Source organism: Marmota marmota, unplaced genomic scaffold (genome assembly GCF_001458135.2).
Source record: "Marmota marmota marmota unplaced genomic scaffold, marMar, whole genome shotgun sequence".
In the NCBI taxonomy this organism is placed as follows: Eukaryota; Metazoa; Chordata; class Mammalia; order Rodentia; family Sciuridae; genus Marmota; species Marmota marmota.
The window spans coordinates 6,459,865-6,472,707 of NW_025999941.1; the positions used below are offsets into that span (position 1 = coordinate 6,459,865).

At 36.9% G+C, this 12,843-nt stretch overlaps 1 protein-coding gene across 1 annotated transcript in view; it reads left to right on the top strand.

Moving 5' to 3' along the window:
* Positions 1 to 12,843, top strand: part of Dnah12 (dynein axonemal heavy chain 12) — a 267,252-nt gene that overhangs the window by 179,020 nt on the left and 75,389 nt on the right. The window contains exons 52-56 of the mRNA XM_048801012.1: positions 5,610 to 5,699; positions 6,350 to 6,490; positions 9,019 to 9,260; positions 11,370 to 11,517; positions 11,806 to 11,951. Of these exons, the coding sequence (XP_048656969.1) occupies positions 5,610 to 5,699; positions 6,350 to 6,490; positions 9,019 to 9,260; positions 11,370 to 11,517; positions 11,806 to 11,951 (767 nt within the window). The remainder of the gene's footprint in view (positions 1 to 5,609; positions 5,700 to 6,349; positions 6,491 to 9,018; positions 9,261 to 11,369; positions 11,518 to 11,805; positions 11,952 to 12,843) is intronic.

Below are 12,843 nucleotides of genomic sequence, written 5' to 3' on the forward strand. Positions count from 1 at the left end.
CAGAATTTTATTCTCTTTTATTACTGAGTAATATTCCATTGTGTATATATACACAGTTTCTTTATCCATGAATCTGTTGAAGAGCATCTAGGTTGGTTCCACAGTTTAGCTATTGTGAATTGAGCTGCTATAAACATTGATGTGGCCATGTCACTATAGTATGCTGATTTTAAGTCCTTTGGATATAGACTGAGGAGTGGGATAGCTGGGTCAAATGGTGGTTCCAATCCAAGTTTTCTAAGGAATCTCCATACTGCTTTCCATAGTGGTTGCACCAATTTGCAGTCCCACCAGCATTGTATGAGTATACCTTTTCCCCCACATTCTAACCAACACTTATTGTTGCCTGTATTCTTGATAATTGCCATTCTGACTAGAATGAGATAAAAATCTTAGTTTTGATTTGTATTTCTCTAATTATAAGTGATGTTGAACATTTTTTAATATACTTGTTGATCAGTTGTACATCTTCTGAGACATATCTGTTCAGTTCCTTAGCCTATTTATCGATTGGGGTTTTGTTGTTGTAGTTGTTGATAAGTTTTTTGAATTCTTTATATATCCTAGAGATGAGTATTCTATCTTATGTGTGTGTGGTAAAGATTTTTCTCCAATTCTGTAGCCTCCCTCGTCACATTATTGATTGTTTCCTTTGCAAAGAAGCTTTTTAGTTTGAATCCATTCTATTTATTGATTCTTGGTTTTATTTCTTGTGCTTTGGGAATATGGTTAAGTAAGTCAGATCCTAATCTGACATGATGAAGATTTGGGCCTGCTTTTTCTTCTGTTAGGTGCAGGGTCTCTGGTCTAATTCTTAGGTCCTTGATCCACTTTGAGTTGAGTTTTGTACATGGTGAGAGAGAGGGGTTTAATTTCATTTTGCTGTATATGGATTTCCAGTTTTCCTAGCACTATTTGTTGAAGAGGCTATCTTTTCTCCAATGTATGTTTTTGGCACCTTTGTCTAGTATGAGATAACTGTAATTATGTGGGTTTTTTTCTCTGTCTTTTGTACCACTGGTCTATGTGTCTGTTTTTGTGCCAATAACATGCCATTTTTGTTACTATAGCTCTGTAGTGTAGTTTAAGTTCTGGTATTATGATACCTCCTGCTTTGCTTTTCTTGCTAACAATTGCTTTGGCTATTCTGGGTCTCTTATTTTTCCAAATGAATTTCATGATTGCTTCTTCTATTTCTATGAGGAATGTCATTGGGATTTTAATTAGAATTGCATTAAATCTGTAGAAAGTTTTTGGTACTATGGCCATTTTAACAATGTTAATTCTGCCTGTCCAAGAACATGGGGGATCTTTCCATCTTCTAAGGTGTTCTTCAGTTTCTTTCTTTAGTGTTTTGTAGTTTTCATTGTAGAGGTATTTTGCTTCTTTTGTTAGATTGGTTCCGAATTCTTTTTGAGACTATTGTGAATGGGGTAGTTTTCCTAATTTCTCTTTCAGAGGATTTGTCATTGATGTATAAAAATGCATTTAATTTATGGGTATTGATTTTATATCTTGTTACTTTGCTGAATTCATTTATTAATTATAGAAGTTCTTGTGGAATTTTTTGGATCTTTGAAATTAGAATCATGTTGTCAGCAAATAGTGATAGTTTGAGTTCTTCTTTTCCTATTCGTATCCCTTTATTTTCTTTCATCTAATTGTTCTGGTAGAGTTTCAAGGACTATGTTGAATAGAAATGATGGAAAAAGGGCATCCCTGTCTTGTTCCAGTTTTTAGAAGGAATGCTTTCAATTTTTCTCCATTTAGAATGATGTTGGCCTTGGGCTTGGCATAGGTAGCTTTTACAATATTAAGGTATATTCCTACTATCCCTAGTTTTTCTAGTGTTTTGAACATGAAAGGGTGCTGTATTTTGTCAAACGTTTTTTCTACATATGATTCCTATCTTTAAATCTATTGATGTGATGGATTTCATTTATTGATTTCTGTATTTTGAACCAACCTTGCATTCCTGGGATGAAACCCACTTGATCATCTTTTAAATATTTTTGTATGGGATTTGCCAGAATTTTATTGAGAATTTTTGCATTTATGTTCATTGAGGATATTGGTCTGAAGTTTTTTTTCCCCTGATGTATCTTTGTCTGGTTTTGGTATCAGGGTGATACTAATCTCATAGAATGAGTTTGGAAGGGTTCCCTCCTTTTCTATTTCATGGAATAATTCGAGGAGTATTGGTATTAATTCTTCTTTGAAGTCCACTTTATCTGATATGAGCGTAGAAACCCCTGCTTGTTTACACAGTCCATGTGAGTGATATGCTTTTTCCCATCCTTTTACCTTCAGTCTGCGGATGTCTTTTTCCTATGAGATCAATCTCTTAAAGACAGCATATTGTTGGGTCTTTTTTAAAAATCCAATCTGCCAGTCTATGTCTGTATTGATGAGTTTAGTTAGGCCATTAACATTCAGGGTTATTATTGAAATATGATTTGTATTTCTGGTCATTTGGATTTATTTTTGGTTTTTAACTTGACTTAGTTTCTCCTTTGACTGGCTTTTTCTTTACTGTAGTTCCTCCCTTTGCTGATTTTCATTGTTGTTATTCATTTTCTCCTCATGGAATATTTTGCTGAGAATGTTTTATAGTGCAGGCTTTCTCATTGTAAATTCTTTTAGCTTTTGTTTATCACAGAGATTTTTATTTCACAGTCAAATCTGAGGCTTAATTTTGCTGGATATAAGATTCTTGGTTGGCATCCATTTTCTTTAAGAGCTTGTTGTTCCAGACCTCCTAACTTTGAGGGTCTGGGTTGAGAAATCTGCTGAGATCTGAATTGGTTTCCCCTTATGTGTAATCTGAAACTTTTATCTTGTGACTTTTTAAGTTCTATCCTTATTCTGCATGCTAGGCATTTTCATTATAATGTGCCTTGGTATGGATTTGTTGTAATTTTGTATACTTGGTGTCCTGTAAGCCAATTCATTCTTCAGGTTTGGGAAATTTTTTGATATTATTTCATTGAAAAGATTATACATTCCCTTGGATTGTATCTCTGTGCCTTCCTGTATCCCAATAAATCTTAAATTTGGTCTTTTCATGTTATCTTGTAATTTTTGGAGGTTTCTTACTATCTTCACTGTGTGGTCAACTTTATTTTCAAGATTATATATTTTGTCTTTTTTGCCTAAGGTTCTAGTCTGTTGGTGATACTTTTTATTGAGTTTTTTAATTGGTTTATTGTTTCCTTCATTTCAAGGATTTCTGGTTTGGGGTTTTTTTCTCCACAATCTCTCTTTCTTGAAGTAATCTTTTGCTACCTGCATTTACTTTTTTATCTCTTTATTGAAGTGATAATTGTTGCTGATTTGCTCTCTTAAATCATTCTTTACTTAGCCGATCATTTTATTTTATTTTATTTTTAATATTTATTTTTTAGATGGACACAATAGTTTACTTTGTTTACTTTTATATGGTGCTAAGGATTGAACCCAAGACCTTGAACATGCTAGGTAAGCACTCTACTGCTGAGCCACAACCCCAGCTCCTCTTAGCAGATCATTTTAACTGTGTACACTCTGAACTCCTTTTCTGACATTTCTTCTACTGTGCTGTCAATGGATTCTATTATCATAGCATCTTGGTTTGTTTGGAGCACTTTCTTCCCTTGTTGTTTCATGTTGTTCATGTGTCTTCCCTCTAGCACTGTGAATCCAAAGTATTATAGTTTCTATCCTATAAACTTATAGTGTCCTTGCAGGTTTCCAATACCTCACCTTTAAGAGGGAGATTAATATTAACACCCAATGCAAACAATATGCAGCCTTAAACCAAACAACTCCTATTTAGATGATTCCAGTTTTGTCGCAATGAACAGAAATGATATATACGATTATTATCTACAATACAAATGGTAGAATTGCAAAAGGGTCTTCAGTTTCTAATGGTAAAGAGAGAACTGGGAGGAGGTGTAGGATGTGATGTTTATGAGGTAGGAGGTGAGAATATAGAGGTATTAGAGCATAGGAAGAGTGAAAGGAATCAAACAAAGTTGGCTGTTAGTAGGAGAAAAGAGAGAGACTCTGGGGAAACAGATAAGTGAGAGGAAAATAGAGTAAAAAAATAAGAAAAGAAAAAGAAATAAATATTAAAATAAAGCATATACAAAAAAACTGTAATATACTGTTCAAACATCCCAGTCCTTAGTAACCTGATACAAGAAAAGTACTTGGTTTCAAAAATGTGGAGAACATGAGAGCAGGGAACCAAAAAAGAAAAAGGAAAGAAAAAAATCTCAAAGGAAAATTGAACATTGTTTCTGTTGGAGTTCAATATCTTCTCTGTGTTTCTTCTTATCCAATAGGTGGGGTTTTCTGGAGTTTGCTGATAACTCCACCCTCAGGGTGGTGAAGGTTACTAAGGTGGGAGGCAGAACTCCTGGAGGCGGTGGGGTATAGTAATTGTCAGTCCCACTAGAAGACTGCACTTCAGGAATCTCCTTTGGGGTCCACTGGTGTAATGCAGGAGCATGATCTTAGCCTCTTATAATGCTTGTGGACCCCACAAGTTCCTAGTCTCTAATTTAGTCTCTAAATTGTAACTATCCTGCCCTTACCCTTTCAACTTCCCAATCAGGAGCCTCTCTCTCCAGAGATTCTGGGGGCTGAGTGCTGGGACCCGTATACCTGTCGTGGAAAGCTGTTCTGTATCAGGTAGATCAGGACCAGGTGTTGACATCTACAGGCCAGCCATGTAGCTACAAGCACTAGGCTGGGGTGGTGGCTGGGGGGTTTGAGGAACCAGAGGGCCCTGTGATTGCCAAACTGATGAGATCAGGTGATTGGTGGATGTTGGATTGGGAGGGAGTAGAGGACCAGGCTGGTGTTGAGTCCCAGCAAGTGCCCCCCAAGTTGGCCCTGGGAGACTGGTGGGCACCAGGCTGGTTGGGTGGGTGAGATGGGATCAAAATGCCCTCTCGCCGTCTTCCTACCTACTGACCCCGTGCAAGGCTCTCCTGCTTCTGCAACAAGTTGGTGGCTATTTGCATACCTAGCAGGGATACCTCTAGTGTAACCAAGCCTGCAGGGACCTTGGTGATGGTCTTCCAGGTCCTGGCTGTTATTCCTAGATGGAAGCAGCCACATCTCTGGTTGGTGGTAGCAGCAGTGTGAAACCTCTAGGTACCTTGATGTTGACCTTCCAGGCCCCAGCTGATGTCCCAAAATGGAACATCAAGTAAAGATAGCAGTGGTGGCAGCACTTGCAGCGGCAAAACCCAAGATGATGGAGGAGGTGTCCCAAGATGGAGGCAACTGCTTTCAGAGATGGGGCTATGAGGGTGGGCCATGGGGTGGCATCGAGTGGTCTGTTAAGAGATGTAGCACTATGGCATGCAGTGCTTCAGTGGGTTGCTGCCTCTGGACCCTGTCCATTGTCCCAAGGTGGAGGCTACCATGTAAGGGGTTTGGTATGGTGGTGGCTGCAGTTTACCAAGACAAAGGCAGGCCCAAGGAGCCACATGTTGGTAGATGGGGAGTTGAAGCATGGTCATTGCTCCGTGTGGTGGGTGGGGCCAGCAGGGCAACCGTTCATATTGAGTATTTTTAATTGCACATTTAGTAAGTTCTATAAATTTTATTTTTAGATATTTGATTACTGGGGACCTAGCAAAAAACTTCTGGGAGATATGAATTTCTTAAGAGATTTGAGAGAATATGACAAGGACAACATCCCAGTGAGTTATATTGTATTTTTTTTTTCTCTAGATGTGACTTTGCCAAGATGTATAAGATCTTTAAAATTATAGAATGCTTTATAAAACATAAGGAGAAAGTCCTTTTTTAGGATTAAGGTAATTAATAAAAGGACATTACATTTACTAATGATTGTATTATGAGTTGTCATAATGCATAAAACATCATTTTCAGATGATTGGAAAGTTATTTAATATATTACTGGTTTATTGTATTATTGACTTGAAAGAGTTCTCTAAATGTCTTCTTACAACAAATAGTTTATTAGGAAACTATACATGTATTTATTTAAGATAAAGTATTATCTTTTCCATTCACATTGTTATTTCATTAATGTTTAATTGTTCTTTTACTTTGTTTTCATTTTTCCATCAACCCACAAGAGTCTTTTAATATTCTTGAAAAAAAAATCTTGCTTTAGTATCTATAATAAATTTGCATATTTTCACATAAATATTACTTGTGTTTCTACTATAGTTATGCTTGTTTTTAAATTATCTCAAAATATTGATTTTGGCTTTTAAATACAACATATTACTTCTTTATTCAAATGTTTTTATTACATATGCTTTCTTCATCTTATGACTGTGATACATGTTGAAATTTTAAAATCTAAATCTTTATTGTATAGGTGACTGTTATGCCGAAGATCCGTGGTGAATATTTGACAAACCCCGAATTTGACCCCGCTAAGATTGCTAAAGCTTCTTCTGCAGCAGAGGGTCTGTGTAAGTGGATCATGGCTATGGAAGTGTATGACAGAGTTGCAAAGGTATTTTGAGCATTTTCATATCTATTTTCTGCTAAAATATTCTCAGAAACTAAAGCCTATGCATATATTTACTAGTTAAAGAGTTTTTCAAAGCAATTCCAGAGAGAATTTGTCCTGTTACAGCGTAATCATCAGATGTTGATTGTATACCTAGAAGATACAGAGACTATTCCTGGTTGGACCTGGTACTGTAGTAGTGCTGTGGGAGCATGGATGAGCAGTGGAATTATCCAGACTAACCTAAGGCCCTGAGACAAAGGGGAATTTGGGTTTGATGAGGGGAGAACTGAAAAAGAAAATTTCAAAACATTGAGAGCAAAGCAGCAGATTAAAAATTTGATTCAGCTTTTTTGATTCTACATTTAAGTGAGATCATGTGGAATTTATCTTTCTGTGGCTGGCTTATTTCACTTAATATAACATCCTCCTAGTTCACCTGTGTTGTTGGAAATGAGAAGATTTCATTCCTTTTATGGATTAATAATATTCCATTGTGCATAGGTACCACAACTCCAACTATCTATTGATGGACACTTACGTTGATTATGTCTTAGTGGGAGTGCATATATCTTTTTAATATACTGAATTCATTTTCTTTAGATATTATAAAGTAGTTACTAGAGGCTTGGGTGATTAGAAGGGAGAGGGGATGGAGAGATCTTGGTCAAAGGATATTGTAATTATAGTTAGAAAGGAGGAATAAAGTGTTCAGAATATGGAAATATTCTGAGACAGAAAGTAGCTAAGTGATTGCCTGGGGACAAAAGATTAGGGGAAAGGATGATGGGGAAGGGTTGAAGTGGGAATAATGGTTATGGAGTTTATGTTTTGGGTAGTGAAAATGTACTAGAATTGTGATGATTGTTGCACAATTCTGTGAATATGTTAAAAACCATTGAATTATACACTTTAAATGGGCAAATTGTGTGATATGTGAATTATATCACAATAAAGTAATTTTTTAAGTTGACTGAAAAGATCAGAAGAAGATCTAGTAGGTAACCATTAACAGAGATTATGGAATGATCCCCTGAAGCCATGGCAGTCACTGATCAGGAACCTTTTATAAAGTACACATTGGGATCAAGTTCATGGGAGAGCGGAGAATTGTTAAGAGCATTTTGTAAGTATGTCTAGTAAAGGACCAGAGAAACACAAACTTTACCCCCTAAAAGGCATAATTATACCCAGGGAAGCAGGAAATGAAAGTTAAAATGTAGATGAAAATACGTAGTAGCATGTATTTAGAATAAATTCAGAGAACAGAACGAGTGATCAGACTACAACAATTTGAGATATTCCTTAATGAATATAACATTTGCTTGTATAGAGGTAGGGGCTTTAATGTAAATAAAACTAATTTCATCTGGGATGTCCTTCCCTTGAACATCTAGTCTATCCACATAGTAATCTCATGGAAGGCTGATAACCTCTCAATTTGGCTAATTTCCACTGTCCCACAGGGCATATGGATTCTTCTGGATCCTTTCTACAAAGCAGAGAAACCAAAGTATTCAAGCTCTGTCCTGTCTTCCCACTCTATACATCCACACTGCCATTTTTATTCTGATGCAGCTGCCCCATGTTGAGGCAAGAGGATGGAAGGGAGATAACTAACAATGTCCCCTCTGAAATCCAAACTAGGAAAGGGAGCTTCCGTCCTCTGTTTGCTTTTTCAGTATTCTCTTCCTTCAGGATTTCAGAGGAGAGAAAGCAGGATATTGGTAGCTGATAACCATGCTTTCACTTCCCTCTTTGTCTTCTTCATTCATGTTGATGAACCAGAACTGTCAGGAGGACCTTTTTTCTAACTGGCACAGACTCTCTGATCATCTTCTGAATTTTTTGTACTAGTGATCAAGTTGGCCAAACCTCATTCTTGACATGCTAATAAGTACAACAAAATAACAACTTTAGAAGATCTCTCTTTTCTCAACAAAGTGGCTTTTCAATATTTGTCAAGGAAAAATTAATTTTGTGAAACTGAATACCAAGGAGCTCTCTCCTTTGTATTTCATTTTCACAGTTCTTATCACACCATGTATATGTGTACCTTGGGGTGACTAGGAGGAAAATCACAGATTTGGAAATTAAATAAAAAACACCAAAACCAAAAACACATTCATGTATTTTAAATACTTCTTATTTCTTTTTTTAAAACATTGTTTAGTGTTGACAGACCTTTATTTTATTAATTTATTTATATGTGGTGCTGAGAATTGAACCCAGTGCCTCACACATGTGCTTCCACTGAGCCACACCCCAACCCCTTAAATACTTCTTATTTCTATTATAAATTTTCTCTGTTTGTCATGCAACCAGCAGTTTCTTACTTTGTCAATCCGAAATAATTTATTTTGTAGGTGACATTTTACTAGTCCAGATGATTTATATGTTTTGTGAACTATATACATACTTTTTTACTTTTATGTAATTTATTATCTTAATACATTTGTATTCATAATACCTAAAAAGGAATTATTTAAATTTTTACATAGTTCACATCTATATATATTGTTTCCAAATAGGTCGTGGCGCCTAAAAAAGCTCGCTTAGCAGAAGCTCAGAAATCCTTAGCTGAGACAATGGGACTTTTGAATCAGAAGAGAGCAGAACTGGCAGAAGTAGAACACCATTTGGAAAATTTACAAAAGACATTTAAAGAGAAAACTGAGGAAAAGGCTGCTTTAGAAGATCAGGTGGAACTCTGTGCTAAGAAACTTGAAAGAGCCTCAAAACTAATTGGGGGACTGGGTGGAGAAAAAACAAGGTCAGATTTCTACTCATTTTAACAAGATTTAAGAATGTCAGACTTGACTATGTGACTACCTCAGGGTATTTTTTTTATATTACTACCAGTTTTATAATGGCTACTTGAGAATATGAGACATTGTACAAGATACTTGGCTAGACCTCTCCAAAGATGAATATCAGTGTTGAGCATGGTGTTTGTAACTTGCTTTTAAATAGTTTTAAAAAGGCAGTTAGTAGAGGCTGGGGTTGTAGCTCAGTGGTAGAGTGCTTGCCTAGCAAGTGTGAGGCACTGGGTTCGGTCCTCAGCACCACATAAAAATAAATAAGTAAAGGTATTGTATCTATCTACATCTTTATAAAAAAAAAGGCAGTTAGTAACTATTTTTTAAAATATTTTTAGTTATAGATGGACACAATACCTTTATTTATTTATTTAAATATTTATTTTTTAGTTGTAGTGAACACAATACCTTTATTTTATTTATTTATTTTTATGTGGTGCTTATAAGTTCCTTGCTTAGTATCTGGATGGCCATCTTAAGTGACAGCCACCAATTTAAGAAAAAAGTTTCACTTTCCTGCCCAAGGGCTTTTCTGAGAAAGGCTCACCACTCCCTCATACCAACCCAGCCCTTAACCAACTACATTAGGACCTGCTTGTCTCTGACTACTGAGCCTCCCCCATAAAAGTCACAGAGCTCAAGCCTGTTTTGCCTCTCTCTTCTATAGAGAGATTGCCTTTATTTTGTCAGCTCTTATAAATAAACTGTCCTATGTATCTCTGCCTGGTCTCAGTCTTTCATTTCTTGCTTACCCATCTCTTGCTTTCCCTTCAGTGCTGAGGATCAAACTAAGGGCCTCACATGTACTAGGTGAACACTCTACCACTGAGCCACAACCTCAGCCTGATATTTACTTATGTGGTGCTGAGGATCGAACCCGGTGCCTCACACATGCTAGGCAAGCACTCTACCAGTGAGCCACAACCCCAGCCCTGGTTTTTCATTTCTGATATGTAGTTGTTAGTTATATAATTCTTCCCAATTTTGTAGGTGTTCAAAATTTTTTTTGTAATAAAATGGTTTAAACTATTTCAAAGAAGATAAAACTGATTTAATTTAATAAAGGCAGTTAGCTTTCTTCTAATCTACTTACCTGGGCTGGACAGCAAACTATTTCATTTATTAATTATATTTGTTCAATCCATAGCATGATAAGGTAATATGTCTTTGAAAGTGTTTTGTAGTGCAGATCAGATGGTTTTGGAATATAACTTTTTATTGTGAGGGTTCCATTAAATGAGAAAAATATCAATCTTAGTATTTCAACTTCTATGCAACTTACATACAGTTTTTATAATGAGTTGCAAATGTTTTCTGTTAACAGTCTAACAATGAATACTGAAACAAATAGTAGGAACATTAGACTAAATCATCCTAGCAAAAATTATTAGGCAAAATGCTCATGTTTTGTTTTTGCTTGTTCTGAAGAGCTAGGTCCTGTAAGAAATACCTAATATTCTTTTTTTATTTTCTAAAAAATAAATGATAGCGGAATGCATTACAATTCTTATTACACATATACAGCACAATTTTTCATATCTCTGGTTATATATAAAGTAGTTGACACCAATTCGTGTCTTCATACATGTACTTTGAATAATGATGTCTATCACATTCCACCATCCTTGCTAGTCCCCTGCCTCCTCCCTTTCCCTTCCACCCCTCTTCCCTATCTAGAATTCATCTATTCCTTCCATGCTCCCCCTCCCTACCCCACTATGAGTCAGCATCCTTATATCAGAGAAAACATTTGGCATTTGTTTTTTGGGGATTTTTTGGCTAACTTCACTTAGCATTATCTTCTCCAATGCCATCCATTTACCTAATATTCTAAAAATGAAAGGCAGATTATCATTCAAATAATATAGATATATAGGTATAAATAATAGCATATTAGAGTTAGAAGGGATCCAATCTCCTTATTGTACAGATAAACAAGTACCCAAGGTTTAAATAACTTTTTGTTATAGAATTTGGTTTGGAAGCCCCTTGCCCTTTTACTTACTGTCTTCTGTTGTTCCCTATCTATTGTATGTCTCTTTTGCCTCTGGCTAATCACACAGATGGGCGCAAGCTGCAGATGACCTTCAGATAACATATGAAAATTTAACTGGTGATGTCTTAGTATCAGCAGGAGTAATAGCTTACCTTGGTGCTTTCACTTCTGGCTTTCGACAAACTTGTACAGAAGATTGGAGCATGATGTGCAAGGTACTAGTTTTATATTTAGTAAGTTTTGTTTTAGAACATTCAAGTACATTTTGAAGTATTTTGGGCAAAAGTGAAAATACAGGGTTTTTCTTGCTTCTTGTTTTTGTTTGCTGCTGCTTTGATCAGTAAAATACTTTTACAGCTCAACATTTAATTCAGTTTTTCCCTTCCCTGGCTCTTAGAGTTATTACATAATACCTAATGGTAATTAAATATATTTTTTAATCTAAAAAATGTTCCAATTAGCAAGATGAAAGAAAACATCAGATTTTTGTTTATTTCCTACAGGAGAAAAAAATCCCATGCTCAGAAGAATTCTCACTAAGTAAGACCCTCGGTGATCCAGTAAAAATTAGAGCTTGGAATATTGCTGGACTACCAACAGATACATTCTCGATAGATAACGGAGTGATTGTTAATAACTCTAGGCGTTGGTAAGAAACATAAAGTATTAATTTTTTTTTCTATTATCTTATTTTAAAGTTTCAGTGTGTAAAAGTTGAAAGAATAAGCACCAATAGAGCTGTCACCTCCTAGATACTATAATTAACATTTTATTATACTTGCTACTTAAGTATACATGTCTGGATCCGGGGGAAGATGGCGGCAAAGGGAGAGCATTACCCCCGTGTACCGCGTCACTGTGCGGGAGAATGACGAGTTAGAACGGCTAAAAGCTATCTTGTTAGGAATTTCCAGCAAAATTGGGGTGCTCCAAAACCTAGAGGAAGGATTTCCATCGCACGAGGATCAGCTACGGGGGCTCAAACGCGAGAGATTTGTCTGCACGGAGGGTCACGCTGCTTATTCAGCAAATCGCCCCGCAGCTAGAGTCTGCGGCGCACGCTGGGAAACGAGGAGGTAGCAACGCAAAGATACAGCGCTGCAGTTTCTGCGGGCTTCTGCCAGCTGTGCAATCACCATACTCAGTGCTGAATTCTGGGTTTGAGACGGGGGAAGGAAGCGGTCCAATTCGGTTCTCCACACCGGTCAGACCACAGAGGAAGCCAGCGGCCACCATCTTGGAGAGCTGACGTCACCATCCCTGTTTTCGACTGATCGCAGCTCATTCAGCCATAGAACAGGTAATTTAAGGCTGCCATTCGCCTGCGGCTCGCAGACAAATTACTCAGGCTCAGTGCTAAATAACCCGCGGAAACTGCTTCTTGGAGCCTGCTCCTATCAGAACATACACCGAGCACGGAGCAGCCGAATTCTGGCTCCCGGAACTGGTCTGGCCCAGGGATAAAGAACCTGTGGAAACTGCTTCTCGGTCCGGGTCCTGCTGAATACTGTGGAGGTAAATACCAACCGAGCCTTCATAGG